The 26,556-nt window shown below is 36.0% G+C and overlaps 1 protein-coding gene across 5 annotated transcripts in view; it reads left to right on the forward strand.

The window, feature by feature from the left end:
• The window catches only part of RALGPS2 (Ral GEF with PH domain and SH3 binding motif 2), a 162,853-nt gene that overhangs the window by 35,553 nt on the left and 100,744 nt on the right, over positions 1–26,556 (forward strand). For 4 of the 5 annotated variants that reach the window (XR_005987736.1, XM_041754484.1, XM_041754473.1 and 1 more), the window contains 3 exons: positions 8,119–8,264; positions 13,664–13,768; positions 15,011–15,061. Coding sequence is in view for 4 of the 5 variants with exons in the window: in XM_041754484.1 (XP_041610418.1) it covers positions 8,208–8,264; positions 13,664–13,768; positions 15,011–15,061 (213 nt within the window). In the remaining variant the exon portion in view is untranslated. Of the gene's footprint in view, positions 1–8,118; positions 8,265–13,663; positions 13,769–15,010; positions 15,062–24,048; positions 24,203–25,434; positions 25,569–26,556 lie in introns of those variants that run through there. The other variant, XM_041754505.1, reaches the window with a different exon arrangement.

The following is a 26,556-nucleotide window of genomic DNA, read 5'->3' on the forward strand; positions in this document are numbered from 1 at the left end:
CCAGTTCACATTCCCACCAACAGTGTAAGAGGGTTCTCTTTTCTCCGCATTCTCTCGAACATTTGTGGTTTTCTGCCTTGTTAATTTTCCCCATTCTCACTGGTGTGAGGTGGTACCTCATTGTGGTTTTGATTTGTATTTCCCTGATGGCAAGTGATGCAGAGCATTTTCTCATGTGCTTGTTGGCCATGTCTATGTCTTCCTCTGTGAGATTTCTCTTCATGTCTTTTGCCCATTTCATGATTGGATTGTTTGTTTCTTTGCTGTTGAGTTTAATAAGTTCTTTATAGATCTTGGAAACTAGCCCTTTATCTGATACGTCATTTGCAAATATCTTCTCCCATTCTGTAGGTTGTCTTTTAGTTTTGTTGACTGTATCCTTTGCTGTGCAAAAGCTTCTTATCTTGATGAAGTCCCAATAGTTCATTTTTGCTTTTGTTTCTTTTTTTTTTTTAAGATTTATTTATTTATTTATTTATTTATTTATTTATTTATTTATTTATTTATTTATTTATGATAGAGAGAGAGAGAGAAAGAGAGAGAGAGGCAGAGACACAGGAGGAGAGAGAAGCAGGCTCCACGCCGGGAGCCCGATGCGAGACTCGATCCCGAGACTCCAGGATGGCGCCCTGGGCCAAAGGCAGGCACTAAACTGCTGAGCCACCCAGGGATCCCCTGCTTTTGTTTCTTTTGCCTTCGTGGATGTATCTTGCAAGAAGTTACTGTGGCCGAGTTCAAAAAGGGTGTTGCCTGTGTTCTCCTCTAGGATTTTGATGGAATCTTGTCTCACATTTAGATCTTTCATCCATTTTGAGTTTATTTTTGTGTATGGTGAAAGAGAGTGGTCTAGTTTCATTCTTCTGCCTGTGGATGTCTAATTTTCCCAGCACCATTTATTGAAGAGACTGTCTTTCTTCCAGTGGATACTCTTTCCTCCTTTATCGAATATTAGTTGACCATAAAGTTGAGGGTCCACTTCTGGGTTCTCTGTTCTGTTCCATTGATCTATGTGTCTGTTTTTTTTGTGCCAGTACCACACAGCCTTGATGACCACAGCTTTGTAGTACAACCTGACATCTGGCATTGTGATGCCCCCAGATATGGTTTTCTTTTTTAAAATTCCCCTGGCTATTCGGGGTCTTTTCTGATTCCACACAAATCTTAAAATAATTTGTTCTAACTCTCTGAAGAAAGTCCATGGTATTTTGATAGGGATTGCATTAAATGTATAAATTGCCCTGGGTAACATTGACATTTTCACAATATTAATTCTGCCAATCCATGAGCATGGAATATTTTTCCATCTCTTTGTGTCTTCCTCAATTTCTTTCAGAAATGTTCTATAGTTTTTTAGGGTATAGATCCTTTACGTCTTTGGTTAGGTTTATTCCTAGGTATCTTACGCTTTTGGGTGCAATTGTAAATGGGATTGACTCCTTAATTTCTTTTTCTTCAGTCTCATTGTTAGTGTATAGAAATGCCACTGATTTCTGGGCATTGATTTTGTATCCTGCCATGCTACCAAATTGCTGTATGAGTTCTAGCAATCTTGGGGTGGAGGCTTTTGGGTTTTATATGTAGAGTATCATGTCATTGGCAAAGAGGGAGAGTTTGACTTCTTCTTTGCCAATTTGAATGCCTTTTATGTCTTTTTGTTGTCTGACTGCTGAGGCGAGGACTTCCAGTACTATGTTGAATAGCAGTGGTGAGAGTGAACATCCCTGTCTTGTTCCTGATCTTAGGGGAAAGGCTCCCAGTGCTTCCCCATTGAGAATGATATTTGCTGTGGGCTTTTCATAGATGGCTTTTAAGATGTTGAGGAATGTTCCCTCTATCCCTACACTCTGAAGAGTTTTGATCAGGAATGGATGCTGTATTTCGTCAAATGCTTTCTCTGCATCTAATGAGAGGATCATATCGTTCTTGGTTTTTCTCTTGCTGATATGATGAATCACATTGATTGTTTTACGAGTTTTGAACCAGCCTTGTGTCCTGGGGATAAATCCTACTTGGTCATGGTGAATAATTTTCTTAATGTGTTGTTGGATCCTATTGGCTAGTATCTTGTTGAGAATTTTTGCATCCATGTTCATCAGGGATATTAGTGTGTAATTCTCCTTTTTGGTGGGGTCTATGTCTGGTTTTGGAATTAAGGTGATGCTGGCCTCATAGAACGAATTTGGAAGCACTCCTTCTCTTTCTATCTTTCCAAACAGCTTTAGTAGAATAGGTATGGTTTCTTCTTTAAACGTTTGATAGAATTCCCCTGGGAAGCCATCTGGCCCTGGACTTTTGTGTCTTGGGAGGTTTTTGATGACTGCTTCAATTTCCTCCCTGGTTATTGGCCTGTTCAGGTTTTCTGTTTCTTCCTGTTCCAATTTTGGTAGTGTGTGGCTTTCCAGGAATGCGTCCATTTCTTCCAGATTGCCTAATTTATAGGCATAGAGCTGTTCATAATATGCTTTTAAAATCGTTTGTATTTCCTTGGTGTTGATAGTGATCTCTCCTTTCTCATTCATGATTTTATTAATTTGTGTATTCTCTCTCTTCTTTTTAATAAGGCTGGCTAATGGTTTATCTATCTTATTAATTCTTTCAAAGAACCAACTCCTGGTTCTATTGATCTGTTCCACAGTTCTTCTGGTCTCGATTTCGTTGATTTCTGCTCGAATCTTTATTAACTCTCTTCTTCTGCTGGGTGTAGGATCTATTTGCTGTTTTTTCTCTAGCTCCTTTATGTGTAAGGTTAGCTTTTGTATTTGAGTTCTTTCCAGTTATTGAATGGATGCTTGTATTGCGATGTATTTCCCCCTTAGGACTGCTTTTGCTGCATCCCAAAGATTTTGAACGGTTGTATCTTCATTCTCATTAGTTTCCATGAATCTTTTTAATTCTTCCTTAATTTCCTGGTTGACCCTTTCATCTTTTAGCAGGATGGTCCTTAACCTCCACGTGTTTGAGGTCCTTCCAAACTTCTTGTTGTGATTTAGTTCTAATTTCAAGGCATTATGGTCTGAGAATATGCAGGGGATGATCCCAATCTTTTGGTATCGGTTCAGACCTGATTTGTGACCCAGTATGTGGTCTATTCTGGAGAAAGTTCTATGTGCACTTGAGAAGAATGTGTATTCAGTTGAGTTTGGATGTAAAGTTCTGTAGATATCTGTGAAATCCATTTGGTCCAGTGTATCATTTAAAGCTCTCGTTTCTTTGGAGATGTTGTGCTTAGAAGACCTATCGAGTATAGAAAGAGCTAGATTGAAGTCACCAAGTATAAGTGTATTATTATCTAAGTATTCCTTCACTTTGGTTATTTTTTTTTAAATATTTTATTTATTTACTCATGAGAAACAGAGAGGCAGAGACACAGGCAGAGGGAGAAGCAGGCTCCACGCAGGGAGCCTGAAGTGGGACCCGATCCTGGGACTCCGGGATCAGGCCCTGGGCTGAAGGCAGCACTAAACCGCTGAGCCACCTGGGCTGCCCTTCACTTTGGTTATTAATTGATTGATATATTTGGCAGCTCCCACATTCGGGGCATATATATTGAGGATTGTTAAGTCCTCTTGTTGGATAGAACCTTTAAGTATGATATAGTGTCCCTCGTCATCTCTCACTACAGTCTTCAGGGTAAATCTTAGTTTATCTGATATAAGGATGGCTACCCCTGCTTTCTTTTGAAGACCATTTGAATGGTAAATGGTTCTCCAACCTTTTATTTTCAGGCTGTAGGTGTCCTTCTGTAACTTGAAATTTTTAAGGGTGGCAATAGCAAAGATAATTTTGCTTAGTGTTATGCTAGAAACGGTTTTAAGATGCAACCATGTTTTTTAGTAAACTTTTGCTAGAATAGCTCGATATCAGTTATGTCAAAAACCAGATCTTTTTTCTTTGTTACTCAAGAGCATTCTGGTGACTTTAATTATTGAAACAAAGTACTGGGGAATTGGGACTAACTTCTCATTTTCTTAGATTAAAAAAATAAAGAAGGTGGTAAAAGTTTAACTGTCACAAATGCTGAAAGTGGGAGCTTGCCTTAATGGTATGATACACAGGCTGTGTAATTTTTTTTTTTTTTTTTTGAGAGTGAGTGCTGAGCAGGGAGCCTGACATGGGGCTCAATCCTGGGACTCCAAGATTATGACCTGAGCCAAAGGCCAACGCTTAACTGACTGAGCCACCCAGTTGCCCCCCACCAGGCTATTTAAATCTTTGGACCTTCCATGAGTGTCATGTAAAATATGTCTTTAATACTTACTTAAAAATAAATGTTAAAGGAGAGCAAGCTCTTTAATAAGTTTTAAATACTAAACTGCAATTATAGTGTTTTAATTTTACCCTATTTTTTTCTCATGAAAATTATAAGAATATTGTTACTACGAAGGTTTAGTTTCTATTGTTGAACCTTCATTTCTATTTTCTTCTTTTGTATAGTTGTCCATTTGAATTTCTTAATGTGGTTGTGTACAAGGGCATTCAAATGGTTCTCACAGTTGTAAATATCGCTTGATTAAATAAGCTGTATCTAGTTTTTTTCTTTCTCCAGAGTTTTTATAAGATGAGTTTCATAAGGGGATCCCTGGGTGGTGCAGCGGTTTGGCGCCTGCCTTTGGCCCAGGGCACGATCCTGGAGACCCGGGATTGAATCCCACGTCGGGCTCCTGGTGCATGGAGCCTGCTTCTCCCTCTGCCTGTGTCTCTGCCTCTCTCTCTCTTTCTCTCTCTCTCTGTGACTATCATAAATAAATAAAAAATTTAAAAAAAGATGAGTTTCATAAGATGAGATTTTAAGCCAAGTGTATGAGCATATCAGTTCTGTATTGTCTGAATGTTTCCAAAGAAATTGCTCTAATTAATTGCATTTCACTACCATTTCCCTTATGGTTGTTTAACTCACTTAGAGTATTTCTATAAAACTATTAAATTTCTTTAGCATAATATTCCTAATGATGATAGCATAACTTGTTTTAGAAAAGAATATGTAACTACTACTGTGAAATGAGATTAGTGAGAAGTTGACATTTTTACTTTAATCCTTGTTCATTTGGTTAGAAAATACTGGCTTCTGGTGTGAATATCATTGAGAAAGCAAGTGTTTAGGAGACTGAATATGTCTGCAATTTAACTATCTAGTTCAGTGACCTCAAGGAAGGAACTAAATCTACACATTTCAGATTTCCTGTTTGGGGATTATATTGCATGGAAAGAAGCAATATCCTTGTTTTTGGATTATAATTGCTTAGAAAGAAGCAATATGCTTGTTTTGGAATTTAAACCCAGAAGAGATTAACTGTCTTTAGAGGTTTCAGAAGAGAATAAGTAGGAAACAATGAATTTCGTTAAGAAAAGAGCGGTTGTGATGTTGGTATTTATGAATGATTGTGCCATTCATAGCACTAGGAAAAGCATGTATTTGTGTTGTTTAATTTGAACTTTCCTGTGTGCAAAATACAGAAAGGTTAAAAATAAACCCATTTTTGTCTCTAAGGACTTAGTGTTTTTATGGTATCATATGAGGTTTTGTTGTACTTAAGCAATATTAAATACTACTGACATGTAGTACATTTATAAATAGTTTTGAGTACAATTTTCTTTAAGGTATGCTTTGCTGTACTTATTAATTTTTTTACATGTAATGAATTTTAATATTAGCTTAGTAATATGGAATATTTGAGTGGTATTTTAATTAAAACCAGGCAGAGAAGATTGATTCTTATCGTTTAGAATGTGTAATGTGTTATAGTTTAAAAATGTATAATTTTTATTCCTGGTCTGTATTATCTCATTTTCAGTAAATAATAGTAAAAAAAAATTTATATATTTGAAGAGTAGATTAAGAATACATTTCCTTTAACAATTTAATTAAAATATTTTTCTTAACACTAGGGGGCACTCTTGAATTACAGATTCATATCTAAATCCATCTACGCTGCACTGTGGTTTGAAATTATTTGAAAACATGTCATTGCGAACTGAGTGTTGACTTCAGAGAGAATTTGGATTATCAAGCTCCTAGTTTGTAGCAGTGTAAATACAAGTTGATCCTTAATAGTGTTTGTCATAAGGATAATGAAGCTTATGAAATGCTGTAGATTGGAGGAAATTAAAGTATTTCAGCGCTCTGTTCACCTTTGCATTGATTTTCTAAATGGGTTCTTTTTTTATTTATTTTTTCTAAATGGGTTCTAAATGGTTTTTAAAACCCATTATTTCTAATATCTTTCTCATTTAAAAAAAGTCTAGCACCATGTCTTGCTCTTAGCAGGTACTTAGGGTATCTGAAGAAATGAAGATTAATTTAAAATTTAAGATGTGGCTGAAGGCTGCTATCTTTAATAATAATTTTTAAGCATTTGAAAACCAGCATATTTTGCTACATACAGGAAACATTTTAGACATTTTCATTCACGTGTTTGCAGTTAGGATTTTGGAGATGCCCACGAGCATGTATTTTGCCAGAGGTATATTTCTAAGGTTTTTGTCGTCTTTAATTCGAAGGCTCTATGGAATTTAAGCTTTGTGTGGATTAAGTAGACAAAATCTGCATCATCCTAATTGCATCCTTACCATGTGTCAGCATTGTTTTATGGGCTTTGTATATATTCATTTCTCCTCACCACAACTCTATGAGGCAGGTAGCTACTGTTATCTTTAATAGATAAGGAAACAGAACCCAGAAAATTTAACTTTGCTGGGCTCAAACTTAGGCAGGCTTGTTCTAGAGTCTGCTTCTAAATCACTGTCCTCTGTTGATTCTCCAGAGTGGAAACTTAGCATCAAGAGAATTATTATTGTTATTTCAGACTTAGTTTTTTAAGTCAGTATAATTTAAAATGCCTAATTTACAGACACTTAACATTTCTCTTATGAGAAAAGGTCCTTGAAATTCAAAGTTGGAAAGGGGCCTTAAGTTCATTTGCTCTTGTCATTTTCATAGAGGAAGAAATTCCATTGGAGAAAGGTGAAGTTACCAACAGTGCTATAGAACAAGTTATTTGTGGAAAGGAATGGGAAACACAAATAAATACTCTGGCTTACAGTATAGTGGAAAGAAATGTGGTGTTATGGAAATAATATTTGACTAGAATTTCAGATGGCTTGAATTTTATTCTTGGCTCTTTCATTTACCAGTCTATGTTCTTAGAGGTTCTGTTTCTTTGTGTTGTGAGCATAATAATGTCTTCCTTAATTTAGTCTTACTGGTTGTTGTGAAGATCAGTGAGATAATGATTGAAGATATTTAATAAACTTTAAAACCCTAAACAAATAAACATATATTGTAGTCTCTGTATGACACATTCCATAATATTTTATTTTCAATTATTTGTGGTATCTTTGTAAACCAGTTTATCAGCAATGGCAAACTTAGTGTTGTTTCTTTATAGAAGTCATTTAGATCTCTAAAAGATATATTTATCTTTTACTGTGTTAATTTGTGACATGTAGTTTTATACTTTTTAAATTAAAACTAAAAAAGCATTTTTGGCATACCTGGGTGGCTCAGTTGGTTGAGCATCTGCCTTCAGCTCAGGTCATGTTCTCAGGGTCCTGGGATCAAGCCCCCATGTAGGGCTCCCTGCTCAATGGGGAGTCTGCTTCTCCTCCCTCTGCTGCTTCCTCTGCTTGTCGGCTCTCTTTCTCTCTCTGTCAAATAAATAAATAAAATCTTAAAAAAAAAAAAAACTAAAAAAGTGTTGAATTTTTCTTACAATAAGTGAAAAATTATACTTAAGCTTTACTGATGACAAACAAAAGAGTAACCTGTTTTGAGTATTGCCCGTTTGGGGGTTCTGACCATTTGAAAAGAGCATATAGGATTGTCCTCAAGCTGCGTTTAGAAACTTAACTGAAATTTTTAAAAAAAGGTTCAATAAAGTTGAAGTGTTTTACTTCTTGGCATGGTGATAGACATCAATTTGTTTTCTCAAATCTTTTTAAAAAGATTTTATTTTTTTGACACAGAGAGAGATAGATTAAGAACATAAATAATCAAGGGGAGCAGCAGAGGGTGAGGGAGAAGCAGGCTCCCCATTGAGCAAGGAGACTCAGGGCTCGATCCCTGTTTTCTCAAACTTTTAATAAGACATAGATTTAAATTTTTCTGTTTATTTTTTACAGGAATAATAATGTATTTGTGGCCTTGGACATGAAGCAGTCAGTCTTCTGTTGCCGTTAACATAGCGTCAAGGACTGATGCTGTGGGAAGCATGGACCTAATGAACGGGCAGGCAAGCAATGTTAATATTGCTGCTACTGCTTCCGAGGTAAGACATTTGAGAAGTTTAGCTGTAGAATTTCTTACCTGACATTCTAATTTTTCAAGCATTATGGTTGGTCACAGATTTAAATCAGAACTTGAGGGCAACCCCGGGTGGCTCAGCGGTTTAGTGCCACCTTCAGCCCCAGGGCCTGATCCTGGAGATCCAGGATCGAGTCCCATGTCGGGCTCCCTGCATGGAGCCTCCTTCTCCCTCTGCCTGTGTCTCTGCCACCCCCCCTCCCTGTGTGTCTCTCATGAATAAATAAAATCTTAAAAAATAAATAAATAAATAAATCAGAACTTGAGCTACGAATTTTTTAGTTTTAAAATTTTATTCTGTTCACGTGTTCACTATACATCTTAGAAATAATTCATCCTTATCCACCTAAGATACTTGACAAATAATGATTACTTAAAACCTTTTCTAAAAAAAATAAAAATAAAAATAAATAAAACCTTTTCTAGAGTTTAGTTTTAAAGGATATATAAAACATCTTTTTTTAAAAGATTTATTTATTTATTTATTCGTGATAGAGAGAGAGAGAGAGAGAGAGAGGCAGAGACACAGGCAGAGGGAGAAGCAGGCTCCCTGCCGGGAACCCCACGCGGGACTTGATCCCGGGACTCCAGGATCATGCCCTGGGCCAAAGGCAGGCGCTAAACCGCTGAGCCACCCGGGGATCCCCATAAAACGTCTTTTTTAGGGTATTTTTACATTATATGAACCTTAAGGGCAGTAGTACAAGTGAGAATAAAAGACTCTTTTTATTTAGAATCACATAATTTTGACCCTGTCTAGATCCCTTGATTCCAAGCCTGTTGAAAATCATAAACGATTAGGCTGCAATGTTGGCAGCGATGTGGTTTAGAGTGTAAAGAGGGAAGTGAAGACTAAGCTGGATGCCCATCTCTCCAGTTAATGTGCTGTGATTTTATTTATGCTTCACAGTTTTTCTTTGCTTTGTCCTTAAATCCAGGGTCCTTGCCTGCTTTCCTTAATAACTTTAACATCTAGCTATATTTCTCCTTTATTTTTCTCCTAAAATAGAGATGAAAATAATGTCTATGACTTTTTAACACGTTGGCCTCAAAGTTCATTAATAACTTCAGCTCCATTTTACTCCAGCCAGGTACTTAGGGCTTGCTATTCATGAAAATAGTCGAAGTCTGTGGTTTTGATGTTTCTTCTCTATCTATAGTTCTGATTCCCTCATACATTTTTATTAAGTGTTTCTGATGGACCAGACATTTTTTTTTTTTTTTTGGGACCAGACATTTTATGTATAATATGAACAAACTCAAATTACTCATTACTATTCTGCGTGAGATTTGTAAAGAAAATAGCGGGACCCCTCTCTCTGACTTCACCATTTCCCATCACTGTGTATCTCAGCATTGTTTTCCTTGCCGTCTCAATTTAATCTTTAGATTTCCCCTTGGCGTAGCACAACCATTTTCTCATCACAGCAGAGACAGTGCGCTAGCAGAACAGAAGTTATGCTCTTCTGGAATGTCATCATGGAATGTCATCATGGAAGTGACAGCCTGTTCTTTGCCATATTCCATTGGTTAGAAACAGGTCACAGTCCTGCCTACACTCAAGGATGTGAGTGCCAGGAGACGGAGACTGTTGGCAGCTGTCGGAGAGCCCGCCCAGCACACCTCATTGCTTGAGTCCACTCCTTTTCTCTTATTTCTACTAGCACCATCTGGGTTTAGTCATTATTTTGTGTCTAGATTATTACAGCAGGCATTTAGTTTGATCTTGCACTTCCATTCTCTGCTGTTTTTGGTCCATTTGACTGTAATTCCATTTTAATATTCTTAAAATACAGTTCTTAAGCTTTATTGTATCCCCAAATTGTCCGTGGTTCCCCGTTGCCTTCTAATTAAATACAGATGGCCCTAAACCTTTTATTCAAGACTTCTGTCAAAGGGACTAGATTATCCTTTTAATAGATTTAACTCCCACCAGTTATTGACTTGAAGTTTCATTCTAATGAAAGAGTGCTGTATCTTACTGATTATTTGTATAAACCATTCTTTTCTCCTACTTTGTTATAGTTTTATCTGTATCACTTTTTATACATCAACTTTTCTTTCTCCTTGAGACAGGGATTATATGTTTGTATATATGTTTATATTATATGGATGTTTACTGGAGATATTTTTATAACCATGTTTTTGAATATGTTAAGTGTGTGTGCATATATGTATATCATATTTGTAACTATATATTCTGAAAAATTTGGTCTGGTATTACAGGAAACAGTATATAATTATTTGTTAAAATAGATTATTTTACTTGTGAAAAAAATCATTTGACTTTCCTCAGGATTCAAAGTAATATAATACAGTATATGGTAAGTGGAAAAAGACTGTCTTTTAAATTGTTCTACACTGTGGCAAGAAAGTAAAATTGAAAATATGTATTTTCCACCTTCTCTTAAAATACAGATTTGTTAACATACCAAAATGCAAATGTCCCATAAATCTGATGAACTTACAAAATGGATAAATACTTGATCTGGGTGAATGGCTTCCCTGTGTTCCTTTATATTTAACCTGTACTAGAAGCTTCTGAGATTAGAGTGAATCTTTTTCAGATATTTGGAAGTGTCAGTGATTTTAGTCTTCTCTTAAATAAAGAATTACTACTATCCCCTTAGTGGACATTATGTTGAAATGCTGTGTAGCTTATCGATACCAACTTATTTATTGGTATTGGGGAAGCAGATAGAAACATCTTGCTCATAATTTCTTAAGCCTCTCCTGATGACTTGTAAGAAGGAAAAAAAACGAAAGTGATTACTTGTTTTGGTAAGCAAAAAAATTGCCATTATGATTTGCTAACTTGTCTTGAATTAGTTAAAAACTTGGAGAAAGTTAGGTTTAAAATTAACATCTTTACTTGACAGAATGAATTTAGTTATTTGGGCAATAACATATCTGTTTGAATGTTTAACATTCTGGATAAATTTCTAAATTAATCTTGGGATATAAAAGAATACTGTTGACATACTATAAGCTAGTCATAATTACAGAGAATAAACATGTGAAATAAAATAAAATACTATGTATAAAATCTGATTATGGGACTTTGGGTTTCTGCTCAGATATGTAAAGAGGTTGAAATTTATCACTCCTGTCTTCACAACATGAAAAAAACTGAACTGAAAATCAGTAACCCTTCTTAGCTCTGTCAGAAAATTGATGCCACAGAGCAAACTGACAGTGATGACCCAAAAACTGGAGAGAGAGACAAGTAAAGAGTTAGTTTACCAAGAGCAGAAATCACTGACGGCAGAAATGGGTAGGAAAACTATAGTTGAGAAATTGCTGGAGGCTATGTATGGGCTACCTTGAAGTTAAACACTCCTGGGGCCCAGTCTTAGGTTCTCCCAAACCTCACTTTTGTGTTTTACCTCTGGAAGCTCCACCAGATTCTCAAAGGGAAGATTGGAGAAAAATTCCTTCTTGCCTCACATTTTGAAATGTGCCCAGGGCCTTCGGTTCTCCCCATGACCTCCAGGGAAACTACTTTATCAGAGCCTAACCTACCGGGAGGGCGAGAAACACCCAACTCCAGCCCCTTCCAGGATTGGCGGTGGCATTAGGGTACTGGGAAGTATCTGAGGTCACACCCAAGAGGGGGCACAGGCTCACTAAAGTCCCGACTGTAGGACTTAGAGAATACTTGTCCCCCCATACTTTACCACCACATCAGCAGGATTCCTGTATAATAATGAAGGATTATTAAAAAATAATAAATTAAAAAATAATGAAGGATTATAGCTGAAAGAACTGCAGGGCATAGATTCTAAGAGGGAGTTTCTAGAGAAACCCAAAGAAGGACGCTAGAGGAAATTGAAGACTCAAACACCTCAAGTACAACAGACAGTAAACGCAGCATAACTCCTCCCTATATAGAAGTATATATCCTTACATTAAAGGCCTATTTGCCTCAGTTCCTTATTACACAGTATGTTATGTCTGTTTTTCAGCAAATTATAAGCCCTACCAAAAGGTAAGAAACATACATAGTCTGGAGAAATAAAGCATGTAACAGAGCCAGACTCAGATATGGCAAAGATTTTGGAATTAGCAGACTGGGAATTAAGATAACCACAATTAATAATGCTAAGGGCTCTAATGAAAAAGTGGACAACTTGTAAGAACAGATGGATAATATAAGCAGGAATATTGAAATTCCAAGAGTCAAGAGAAAATATTAGAAATCAAAAACATTGTGACAAAAATGAAGAATGACTGATTGGCTCACCAGTAGACTGGTAGCCAGTATTCAGCCAATGAAAGAATTAGTGAGCTTGGAGATATGTCTATAGAAACATCCCAAACTAAAATGCAGAGAGAAAACAGAATGAAAAAAAAATGGGATAGAATATCCAAGGACTGGGACAATGACAGAAAGTGTAGCATACGTGTAATGCAACTACCAGAAGAAAAAGGGGCAGAAGAAATATTTGAAATATAATAATGGTTGAGAATTTACCCAAATTAATGACAGATCCTTTCTTTTGAAATGATTTTGATATTTAGCTGCTATTGAAAGTGAAAGAAAACATAAAAATGAGGCATAAATGACAAGCGCTCAAAACTGATGTGTAACAGCTGGTAGGTTGACATGTATTATATACTGGTAGCTGAAACTTTGGTTAAATTTTGAGACATTAGCTATAGTTCAGTATCCTGTCTCCGTTTAATAGAGCATAATTTAAATGTTCTGACAGCGATGACACTCAGATTTCAACCAACGGAGGCAGAAAACATTTTTGTCTCATGGTACACATGTGGAAATAGGACAGAAATAAGTTCAGAGCCAAAAGCCACCTTTTGTTCTACATATAGTAACAGCAAATTCAAACTTGAAATAGTAACCTTTAAGCAAAAACCCCTTAAATTTATAATAGTAAGAATAGTATCAGTTTTACTATCACAGGGGGACATCACTTAGTTAATGAAGTTTTGAATATTGTCTTATGGTTTAAGTTATGAAAACAATTTGTCTTTGTCTTTAAAAAATTAGTTTAAAAATTATATAGAGATGTTCTTCTCCCCTAAATTCCCCTTACCTCATTTGAGAATCCTCGAACTTGTTAAAATCCTTAATTTCTATAAGAAATGATAGGATGTCAGCATGAGGAAATGTTCAGACAAGAAAATGACTCAAGAACCTAGGAAGTAGGAGAGGTTAGACATTCAATTGCCTGACCCTTTATCTAGTGCTCTTCAGCTGAGCAGGATGTTGTACCCATTTTATCTGCTGTGTTTGTTGACAAAGTGCTTTCCCATTCCTTGTTCAGTGTTTAATGCCAGTCGAATTTCTACAGCATCGAATGTGAGACAGTATTAAAATGGCTGCATTTTCTTTCAATTTAACAGAAAAGTAGCAGTTCCGAATCGTTAAGTGACAAAGGTTCTGAGCTGAAGAAAAGCTTTGATGCTGTGGTATTTGATGTTCTTAAGGTTACACCAGAAGAGTATGCGGTAAGTCTCCCACCTCCCCTTTTTCCCGTTCTTGAACATAACCTACACATTGATGCTGTTGAGTGAAGGCACAGCAGAAGGAGGCGGGGGCAAAACACTGGATGTGGGAATTGATGGAGAGAGTAGCACAGCAGCAGAACAAGCAGAGGGATGAAATGGGGAAGGGAGGAAGAGGTGGAGAGAGGTTTAGAGCAGCTTCCTACCTTACACCTTCAGCTTGGCAAATGAGAAGTAAATACTTACTACCTGAAAGGAATGTAACATCCTGTGTCAACTCTACTCAACAAAAAAAGTCACATGAGGAGAAAAAAAATGTATTTACCTTTATGGTAAATTGCTTTTGCCCCCTAAACCAACTGTGCTTTACTGACCTATGTAAGAAGTATTTTCACATTTTTATAAGTTAAAAAATTGAAAAATGGAATTTGAAGGCATTATTGCAGTATCATGAAAGATACTTAGAAAAACTTTTATTTTTTAACTGATACAAATATTCACTTAAGTTCTCTTTCTCCTTTAACTTGTGTTAACAGCATGTATTGATTTCCTGATGGTTGAGCCATTCTTGTATTCCAGGAATAAACTGTGTTCAGTCATACATAGCATTTTCTTCTTTGGTGTATTATTGGGTCTTGTTTTACATCTGTAGCCCAAAGTGAGATTGAGGTAGGTCCACAGCTATGTGCAGTCCTTCCAAGAGCTTTAACCCCTGAGCTATGGAGCCAATCCGTGTGCATTCCTTAGGTAGGAGTCGCCACTAGCATAAGTTTCATTGACTTTTATAAATGGGGAAGAAAACTGTTTTTTATTAGTATCAGATTTTATATTACTGTTTGAGGAAATATGATTTAATAGTCACCATAATACTTCTTTCTCCATGAACCAAGAGAACTGATTTTTGGTTTTGATTTTGATTTAATGTATGTCCAAATTTTTAAAACCATTTTATTTTCTAACTTTACCTCATTTATCTCATAAGAAAATATGCATAGGCATGAGAAAATTTGAAATAATCATATTTAATAATGGTATAAGGGCAACTTTTCATTTTCTATAATCCTTTTTAAAATTGATACTTTTTCTAGTAAAAATTTTGAGTATTCAATATATTTTAGTATAGAATATAATTTTAATTTACTCAATATATTTTAGTATAGAATATAATTTAAATTTACTATAGAATATAATTTCATGTCATAGAATTCCCAAGGAGAAATTGTCATTTTTTACCTTTTATTTCAGGGTCAGATAACGCTAATGGATGTTCCAGTATTTAAAGCCATTCAACCAGATGTGAGTAATTTTAAGAATTTTTCCTTTTAAATATACAGAATGATCATTAACGTATCCCCAAATTAAGAAGTTTTAGAAATGTCAAATTCACATTGGTGTTTAAATGTTTAAAGCTTTTGATGTGACTATCCATATAATATTCAGGCCTCAGAAGCTCATGTGGCAGTCATAGGTATACATCATTGAGCCATAGGTAGGACTTTGAATCATTTTGGTTGATTAGGCTTCATCACTTTTCTGAGTGGTGAACAGATTTAGGTTGAATGATTTACCCAAGGCTTTGAAGCTTTTTCATAAGAGAATGGGAATAAGAAACTGGGTTTCACAACTCCAACACTTTTTTCCCTTACATCTTTACTTATGACTTTATATATGATGGTGTGTTGACATTTTGGTGAGAAGAGGGAGGATCATGGGAGGCATTTTTTATGTCTACCTACTATAAGCCATTTATTATGCTATGTGTGTGTGTGTGTGAACCTGAGTGTGGTAGTGTCTGTTTTACTGATGAGAAAACAGAATGACAATTGTCCTTGCTTCACAGCTAAGTGTGGGAATTGGATTTCAGACTCTAAACACATGCTTTTTCCACACTTACCAAGTAAGAATATAAGTATGATTTTGAACCCCAAAACTAAGGAAATGATGGGGCGCCTGGGTGGTTCAGTCGGTTGTGTCCAACTCCTGGTTTTGAGCTCAGGTTATGATCTCAGGGTATGAGATCAAGCTCCACATCAGGCTCCAGTTTCAGCATGGAGTCTACTTGAGATTCTCTCTCTCCCTCTAACAGTCCCTCTTCTGTCCCTCCCCCCAATTGTGTGCATGAATGCACACATGTGCTCACTCTCTCTCTCTCTCTCTCACATCTTAAAAAAAACACAACTAAGTGATAATACCAATATTCAATACCATGAGATATATTTCTTAGTCCTTTTGGAAACAAAATATAGTGTGTTTGCCCTGAACCCTGTAATTATTTTAAGGAGTTAGAGAAAACATCTGTGTCTCAAATGGTATAGGCCGTATTAGTCTTATGATTTTCAAGTAAGTTAATGTCTTAGAGGCTCAAGTTTGTCACTTACAGAATGAAGGGGTAGGCCTAAATTATCTCTGAATCCCTTCATTTCCACAATTCTGTGTTTTCCTAACATTTACCCCATACTATGAAGATTCTCTCAGCAGAACCATTAGATTAACATTAGGAGGAACAATGTATTCTACACATAAAGCCCAAAAAGAAAATGGCTATTGAATTTAAATGACAAAAGCTGAAATACTAATTTCCTCCCATCTCCTGAACAAAACAAACTACATTCTTGGCAAACATTATACTTTTTTTGACCTTAAGTTCAGCCGTCTTACCTTTGATATATTTTTTCCTTTTGAATAAATAGCAATGACCATATTGTTATTTCCCGTGAGATTAGTGCTACCAATGGAAATACAATGTGAGCCACTTATATAACTTTACATTTCTAGTAGCCATGTTATGAAGTAAAAATGAAACAGATGAAATTAATTTTAATAGTTTAATTTAACCTATAACATCCAAAATATTATCACTTTAGTTTTCAGTCAGTATAAAATTACTGAGGTATAGTCTATATTCCTTTTTTCTATACTAAGACTTTGAAATTCAGTGTGTATTGTACAGTTATGAAACATCTTTATTTGGACTAGCCACATTTCAAGTGCTCAATAGCTGTTTGTGACTAGGAGCTTTGGACATTGAAGTTCTAGGTGATGATGTTAAAAACAGAATTCAAGTCAATATGGGAATTTTTTATTTTCCTGGGACATCTAAACTACTTTGTAAAATTTGCAAGTGAACCTTAAAATTCCCTTGGCTCCATTCCCTTATCTAACTTAATACCAGTCTCACTGATTTTTTTTTAACATTTTAAGAATCTTATCAACCCATTCTCTCTCTCTACTCCCAACACCCCAATCGAAGATACCATTTTGTGTCAACTGTGTATCCTCTTACTGATTTACTTGCATCCACTGACCATTCTAAACTCTTCTCTATCTGACACCCATGGTAGTGTTTTCAAACATCTAAATCTGCTCATGTGATCCTTCTGCCTAAAACACTTTAGTGGCTTTCTGTTGCTCTAAGAACAAAGACAAACTATCATAATAATGTCTACAAATCTCATAGTTTCTGGTCTAGCTACACTGGGCTTTTAGTCCCTGTCACCACTGAGCCTGTGCACATCCTAATTAACTCCTATTCATCCTTTGCTTCTCAGATCAAGTTTGACTTTCTCAGAGTTAAGCTTTTCTTGTCTTCCTGCAGGTTCTCCTAGCACTCTCTGCTTCTTCACTGAACTTATCAGTTGCAAGTTTACATGATGTTTTGTTACTCAACAAGTCTTTGCTGAATGTCTATTATATGCCAGGCACTGGTTTAGTTGCTGGAGGCCCAGCAGTGAACAGACTAAAACTCATGCCCTGGTGGATCTTACATTGAGTGAGGTGAACTAGATAGTACGTCATGAAAACCATAAAGCAGTCAGAAGAGACTAGAAAATGAAGGCAGTGGGAGTTTTAATTGCAGATGGGGTGCCTTCATTGGGAGGGTACCATCTCTCTGAGCAAAGACCTGAAGGAAGAGAGTAAATCATGGATATTTGGGGGAAAAATATTCCAGGCAGAGAACAGCCAGCACAATGGTCAGTGAGCTATAGTGAGGGTGGGAGGTAAAGGCTAGATGTCATTCAAGCCTTGCAGATCATTACTCTAAAAAAGATAGGAAGCTCTTGGAAGGTTTTGAGGAGAAGAGTGACAGTTTCTGACTGAGACTGTAAGTAGTACCTCTTTAAGTCTCTTCTGACTCCTGACTGCTGACTGGTACCAAAGACGAATCAAGGAGACCAGGTGAGAGACTAGGTGGCTTGGTTCAGGATGGGAGTGGAAGAAGTGGTGGGAAGTCGTCAGACACCGCATGTAAGAGTTGTCAAGGATGATGCCTGGGTTTTTGGCCTGGCACCGGAAACATGCAGTTGATATTCTCTGAGATGGAAAATTATTATTATTGTGTTCACAACTCCTGGCACTGCCATTCACATAGAATATTATGTGCAATGTTGCCTTGTGGATAAAGGCCCGAGCAGCAGATGGGGAGGAAAGAGCAGGAGTTTGACTTTGGACATATTTAGGTTTACATGTTTGTCAGAATGCTGAGTCAGGTCATATGTAACTACATTATTTGTCCAGGTTTCAAGTGTAGTTTGAGAGAGATGACTGTAGAGATAAAGTGTGGATAAGGTTACCAAGAAAGTGAATATAGATGGAGAGAAGGGTTCTAGTTAGTGTTTAGGTGGAACTAGCAAAAGAGATAAAAAAGCAACAGTGAGTGATTTAGGAGGAAAGTCAGGTTATTAGTATGGTATTCAACGAGACAAGTGAAGGAAGGATTTTTAAGAAGGAAGGAGTGATGAGGTGTAAGGTATGTTAATCGTGTGTTTATTTGATTAAATGCTGGCTGCTTCCACTAAGTTTTAAGCTATGTGAGGGCAGAGACTGGTAATTTTGTTTCTTCTGTTTTATCTGTCTGACATGTAGTGGGGGTCAAAGTTAGAATGAGAAAATGAATATTGTGTTCAGTAAATATTTGTTCAGTGAGAGAACCATTTTCAAAAATTGAAACTAATTCTTTTGGAAGAAATGATATAGCACAGAAATATTCTTAAGTGTTAGTCTCATATAATCATCAATATTACATGAAATCTGGCAGTATAAACAGATTGTCATCTGGCAGAAAAATGTTTTCTAATTTATTATGAAATATTCAAGACCTACAAGGCATGAAGACTGATTAAGATGAACCCCTGTGTACCTACCTAACCAGTACTGTTGAAGCCACTCTATGTTCTCCCTTGTTTGCCCTCTTCCCTCCTCCCACCACGGTAGCCACTATTCAGTATTAATCTAGATCATTCCTTTGTGTTTAACTATATTTCTTCTATAAATATGTATAAATTTTTATGTAAATGGCATTCCGTTGTTTTAGTCGTCTTTAGCTTGCTTTTTATGTTCAACATTGCTGACGAGCACCCCTTGTAATATGTGCACTCTAGTGCATTAATTACTGAGTTGTAGAGCATGAATATCTTTGAGTATGTTAAGTACTGCCAGTTTCCTGAAATGTTTGTACAGATGTTGTTTATCATGTCAAAACTTTTGTTATTGACAAATTAAACAAAAGATTAAGCTATGATGTCAGTCTAATGTATTAGTCTTATTTATTAGCATAAAAAAGAGTGTTTACCTCATTATGTAGTTAACTTCAGTAAAAAATGAATTCTTTGGTTAAATCAAAATTTAACCTCATGTTATGAAAAAAGAGTAGTTATCACTGAATCTAGTAAATTTGTCTTTGTGTTTCTGTCCATATCAATGTTCAAATCTCTATAGATAACTTTATGGAAAACTTTTAAAAAAGTGTATATATATATATATATATATATATATATATATATACTTTATGAAACTTTAAAAGCTCTTTAGTTCACTAAAATTACTAAGATTCACTATTACATGTATATATCCATATGTAACTTTATTTCAGATGTTAATTTTTTTTTTCTTTTTTTCCTTTTTTTTTTCTCTCTTTTTTTTTTCCTTTTTTTTTTCAGATGTTAATTTATTCACGTTTTCTAAATTGAAATTTGTAATGAATTTGAACTTCAAAGAAAAATAGATTCTGAATCCAGCCACGTGGTTTAGTGATTTCATACAGATTGGTGATTACACCACCCAAGTCTCACTGGATTTACTATAATAGAGGCAATTTGAGTCACCTGGAACTTAGTAAAATATGTATCTCTCATGAATTCAGTTCCCAGAGTAGATCCTGTAATTCCCAGCAGTTTGTGGAATTCTGTATTCCCAGGCCTTTTGTGTTAAGCAGAATTTAGCCAAAGTTGTTCTAAATTGGTAGGAAGAAAGGGGCACCTATGCCAAGGGCAGCCATTTCCTCAGGGCCAGGCCTCTTCCCTATGATGTCAGTCACACAGCACAGCACACCTCAGAGTTGCTCAGGGGAAAGGCAAAATTCCAGGCCTTTTATTTCACAGTAGAAACCATTCTTCCTAGGGACTTCCCTTAGTCATCAATAGAATACAGGCTAATAAAGTCACATCTTTAAGAGCAGATGTGAATCAAACAAATGCTAAGTCTGGGTTTTCTCCAGCCATGTCTCACATTTGAAGTTACCTCAGATTGAAAGAAGAAAAAAGAACAGATTTGGTACTTCATTTCTTAGTGTTTTTGTTTTATGGTCGGAAGAACCAATGCTTACTAGTGAAAAGAATTTAATGTTACAGGAAAATTCATCAGTGATATAAAAACTATTTAGTAGGAATATAACTACAAAAAAAAAATCTGTTTTTATTTTTAAAGATTCCCTGTCTGTGTGATGTACACCATCTGTCTGTTTTTAATACCAATTTATTTTACCTCCTAAATAACTTTTCTCCCCTTCCCCATCTCTGTCAAATCTGAAGGATAGTTATTGAGAGTACAGTGTTTTTATAAGGCTGTAGCTCACTAGTTCTAGAAATGTGAGCACTCTCTAGTGTCTGTGAACATTTGTTAGGCCTGGGACACGGCTCTGCACAGCCCGTCCTCTCTGTACCAACAGATCCCTCTCTGTCTGAGCACTTTGCCCTGATGTTCCCATAGCTGGTGCTACAGAAATCCTAAGAATCTTCATTTGCCCACTGGCCCAGTCAAAGTGGCCAAATTTGGATGCTTCTGTGGATGGTGATCCCTCTCACTCAAAACCAGCTCTTCACTCTTCTTCCCTCCTCTCCGTGAGTGGTCATCTCTTAGTGATGGGGAGACCACACAATGATATGGTTGTCCAAACTGTCATCATAGTGATTACAAAGAAGGGAAAAGGTTAGCAGTTCTAATGTTTGTATTCACCACTGTTAATGTGTCTCTTATTTCCATGGAGCCGCCTATCTCTCTCTTTTTTTCATTTGTTCAAACCAGTTTTGGGCACAAATTGCCATGTATTTCGCTGCCTCTTTTCTCCTTTTTTAATTTTTTTAATTAATTTTTTTTAAAGATTTTATTTATCTATTCATGAGAAACACAGAGAGAAAGAGAGGCAGAGACACAAGTAGAGGGAGAAGCAGGCTCCATGCAGGGAGCCTGATGTGGGACTCGATCCAGGACTACAGGATCACACCCTGGGCCGAAGGCAGTGTTAAACCACCGAGCCACCCGGGCTGCCCTCTATTTTCTTTTTTAGTCAGTGTCTAACATTCATAGCTCTAAGTGGGTACTCAAAATTTTAATTACTAAATTTCACTTATTTTGAAATTTATTTTAAAGCCTTTTGAGTCCCAAAAGAGAATTTTTAGTGGCAAAACATAAAAACAGGGAGCCAGAAGACTTGTAGTTTTTTTTCAGCTTTGCCATTTATAAATTGTGCCATTAATAGAATCTGTTTCATATCTTTGGCCTTTTTAAAAATTATTGATTCTCTGAAGTAAAGGGTTTTGGACTATTGGGTCTTTAAAATACCTAATGTGTCTTCCAGAAATTCCTGGAAGTAGGATTATTTTTTATTGGTGACTTCAGAGTAAGAGCTGCACTTAAGGGTAGTTCTCAATCAGTAACATATAATTTTGATCAAAACTGCAGGAGTCTTAAGGAGGTAAAAAGGGTTGAGTGGTGGTTATGAGTCAAGCTCTTTAAGATTAGGGTGTGTTATCCTCTCACTAGAACATAAATTCCACAAGGGCAGAAACTTTTGTCTTTTGTCTGCTTTGTGTTCACTGATGTATCTCTAATGCCTAGATTAATACCTGTTCAGTATTTGAGTTTGGTAAATGACCATTCCAAAGCTTTATACTGCATAGCCTACAGACACATCATCACCCATTGTTTATTATGTTTGGTATCATTTCTGCAAAAGTATGTTACTAGTCCAAGAGTGTGACTCTTATTAAATAATATTCTTTCTATGGAAACAGGAGTGTGGGTTTTTTTTCCCCACCCACAATTAACATTTTCAGGGGATCCCTGGGTGGCTCAGAAGTTTAGCGCCTGCCTTCAGCCTAGGGCACAATCCTGGAGTCCCGGGATCAAGTCCCACATCGGGCTCCCTCCATGGAGCCTGCTTCTTCCTCTGCCTGTCTCTGCCTCTCTCTCTCTCTGTCTCTCTGTCTCTCATGAATAAATAAATACAATCTTTTTTAAAAAAAGAGAACATTTTCAGGTTTTTTTCCATAGTATGAATTATTTAATGCTTAATAAGGGCAGGTTAAAGATTCTGCACATTCATTAATTTCTAGTATAAATTTTCTGGTACTTAGTTGAAGCTCAGCTCTTGTTAAGGCTTTTCCACATTCTTACACATACAGATTTCTTGGTGTGATTTCCGTTTTGATCTTGGAGGTTTGTTTTCTTTTAGATAGCTCTTACACATTTATAGGGCTTCCTTCTCTGTGGGTTCTTTTATGTTGAGGAAGCAATGACTGTATTCTGAAGGTCTTTCCATGTTTATTATATTTATGGGTTTTGGGGTTTTGTCTATTATGAGTTCTCTCATGTTCTATAAAGCTTATATTTCTTCTGACGACATTGCCATGGTTATCACATCAATGGGGTTTCTCTTCAGAATGAGTATTGTATTACTCAACATAGGATGTGTTACAACAGAAAGTTTGCTTGCAGTCAGATTTTCTTTCTAGTCGCCATTCTCTGGTGCTTTCAATAATTCTCAAAGGGTGAACTGTGCTTGAAATCTGTACTGTAGTTATTACACTGGGTAATGTTTGCCTGTCTTATGAGGTTCTCAGGTGTTCATAAAGTGACTGACTCTGACTGAAGGTCCCTCTGATGTGTATTACAGTCAAGGAAGAAAGCTTTACACTTTACTATAAGTTCTAATAATCAGGTCAGTGAGTGGTTTAGATTATATCAATAAACAGACATTATATAAAAAGGACAGATAAGGCCCTCTTGTGTAACTGGGATACACTAGAGATTGAGGAAGAATGCTGGTGAAATGAGGAAAAGCGCATAATAGGTAATCCCGACTCTTACTGAAACATTTCTGAAAAATGTACAATTGAGATATTTCTGACAGAATATGTAAAAGAGCTTTCTTCTGATGCTGATTTTTTTTTTTTTTTTATGATGCTGATTTTTTTGTGTATGCAGAGACTAGATTCTTGGCATTATCCAAAGTTCCAAAATCAGGATTACCATAGTTCTATGTTTATTTTAATGAAAATTATCATTTGCGTTAGAATTGAAATACAAACAATTCATGAATATAGTAAGAGGTTTGAAGAAAGCAAAGAAGACATGAAAGATTTGACTTTTTCTGTTAGAAGCAAGGTGCAAACTATTTTATAAGTTATATTATTGCTGCTCATCACCATGAACTTATTTATTATGTAGTACGGTTAGGGTTAGAATAAAACCAGAGAAGTAAAGAGGAACATTGTTGATTAGGAGAGTAGGTATATCATGGCATCACTGGTAGCACAAGATAGCTCCTGCCTTTATCTCTGCCCTCATTCTAGAGGCAGCTTTAATGTGTCAGGAGGCAGTGTGGAGAGGGGACAGAGAATGTGAGTATGTTAGAAAAGAGAAGGGATATTTTTTATTTCATATAACACATTGAAGTTTTATAGTTTCAAAAGTTTGTTGTTTAAAAATACAGGAATCATAATGAGCACATCATCTGTGGCTGAGACTTCTTTCTGAATAGCCATATAGACTGAATGCTAATGGAGATACTATATCCCTTTAAAGCTTTGCATTTTTGAGCATAAGAGTATCTTAACAGTAATTATCTTCTGTGTGTCAACTATACCTCAATTAAAAAAATTTTTCTTCTTGTGAGGACCCCCTCTCCCTCCACAGTCTTTTTTAGATTCCATCACTTTTTCTTTTCTTCTCTCAATCTCTGTCTACATGCTGGTCTATATTGGCCTTTTCTCTTCTTCTATCTTTAGGTATCCCTACAACATCACCCTTAGAGCAGTCCTTTTAAGAGTGTTGGAACCTACAAGATGAAATTTAGAACAAGAATTTGACTTTACAGAACAAACCTACAAGAGACATAAGAGAAGCTGTGGCTCCTGTGAAAATCAGTAATTCTTTCATAGGGTAGGTGGTCACCAGTTGTGGTGTTTGCTCCCCACATGCTTCCAAAATAAAGTCAGTGCAAAATTGGGCTCGACAGTTTCATGGTTCAAAATGAGCCCATGAATATTCTTTCAAATACATTTCAATGACCATTTAAAAATTGCTTTTATATCTGTGAGTTGCTGTTAGATTTCTTTTTACTGCCTGATTCAAAAATTGTAAATTAATCCAGTTGAACATATTTTAAGAGGTATCAAGGCTGTTGTGTTTCATTGTGCCTTTGCCAAAATAGAGGCTTACTTACATAGTGCTTGACTTTAATCATTCCTGTTCCTAAATCAGACGTGTAAAAAGCATCCTTTGAGTCACAAAGGTTACTTTTTGGTGTTCATGCAAGATGTTTTAGTATAGAATAACCCTTGACTAGGCTGATAAATGCTGTCAAATGCAAGACCCCACGAGTGGCAGAATTTATTTCTTAGATTGCTTATGGTGCCTCTTGGAAGAAGATTCTAGAATCTGAGACAAAAAGAGAAAAGGGAAAAGCAATTTTTTTTTCTTATGGGAAAGTTCAGTGGCTTTTGAGAGGTAGATGTGGAACAGGGTAAAATTCCTTTTAAGGCTAGCTAATATAAATGCATGTCAAGTTTCAGAAGAAAGTAGTGAGTTCCTGGAGTCCCGATGCAATTTCAGCTCCATAATTCATTAAATTGATTTTTATTATTGTTGTTTAACTTTATTTTGGAGTAATTATAGATTACTGGAACTTGCAAAAAACCGTACACGGAGAGATTCATAGGAGGTTGCAAAAATATTGCAGAGATTCCCCACTTACCCTTCACCCAGTTTCCCAGGGAAGCTACATGGTACATAAGGATGGTACAGTAGCAAAACCAGGGAATGAACATTACACAACATGTATCTATATAGTTCTATAACATTGTTTTCTGTGTACAGTTTTGCCTGACCATCACCTCATACAGGATACAGAACTATTGCCATACCACAGAGCCCTCTCTCCCTTGTGTTACCCCTCTGTAGTCAGCCAGTCCCACTTCTGCCTACTCCTCACCATCCTTAACTCCTGGAACCACTAATCTGTTCTCCATTGTTATAGTTTATTGTTGTGTTAGATGTGCTAGTAGTATAGCATTGTCTTAAAGGGGAAATATTTTATGAGCAGAAGCTACTGTCTTAAGAGGTTTTGTAAAACCTGCTTATGTCTTTACATTTTCCAATTATACTTTCTTTAGAGTGGATGGATCCAGTGGAATTTTCATCCATTTGCTCCCAAGTACTATGTGACCATAGATTCATTCATACCTACCTCCTTTCTGTCACCTTCCAAGAGAATTTTGTTAGAGGGACAAAACATTTTTCTATTAAGGTAATGATTTTGAAATATTCTACGAATTGGATGAACTTTTTATCCAAATTTTTATCTTTTTTTATTTGAGGAGTCAGAAAAGCATTCAGAAGTTTTTAGTGTAAAAAAAAATAAAGCCATGATTCACTGATACTTTTATCTGGGTTCCTTGTTTATCATAATTTATAATAATATTGTGATGAAGATAGATTCAAAGGACTTGGTATGTATGTATAAAGTATTTAGAATAGTGCCTGGCATTCAAGAATCTCTGTATTAGTATTAACTATTACTTTTACTGCTACTATCAAGACATCTGTTCTCAGGCTGAGGCAGCCTTTTAAGCATAAAACCAGAAGATTAAATCACACAAAAGAGGACAATAAAAGTATTGGCTACTTTAGACAAGAACTAGGCCCCCATATTCACATAAAGAAAATTGGGAAGATGTTTTCATAGATTCTCTCCATGGTGGGTTTCCAGGTGATTCATGGCCCCTACCTTCCCTTTTCTCTCCTTTGAACCAACATGATTACTCTTACAGATAGGGAAATTAAAGAAGTGATATATGGAAACTTTTAGGAAAGTGACACTCAATTGTAGTAGTATAAATGACTGTGTACTTCAGGAGGGCAATTTGACAGGTATCAAAGCCTTGAAAAGGTTCATACTCTTTGGCCTAGCGATTTGAAGGACTATTTTTTTAGGAAATGAGCAGAAATGTTAGAAAAGTTGTGAGGATATTCATTATATATAGTGTAGCCTTACTTATAACAGGAAAATGAAATTCATTTGATATGTAAAGCTTTGCTATTGAGTTTGAACTCCATCAAATGGCTACATGAGTAATTTGATAAGTATAAATCAGTTTGACACAGACACTTTGATCATAGCATGAATATAAATTTGGAAATAATATTAATTTGTTAAAAACTAGTTCATTATTTATAGATTTAATCCTAGGAATTTGCCCTAAAATGCGCCATCTTTCTATAGTTATATTAATATG

Source organism: Vulpes lagopus, chromosome 1 (genome assembly GCF_018345385.1).
Source record: "Vulpes lagopus strain Blue_001 chromosome 1, ASM1834538v1, whole genome shotgun sequence".
Lineage (NCBI taxonomy): Eukaryota > Metazoa > Chordata > Mammalia > Carnivora > Canidae > Vulpes > Vulpes lagopus.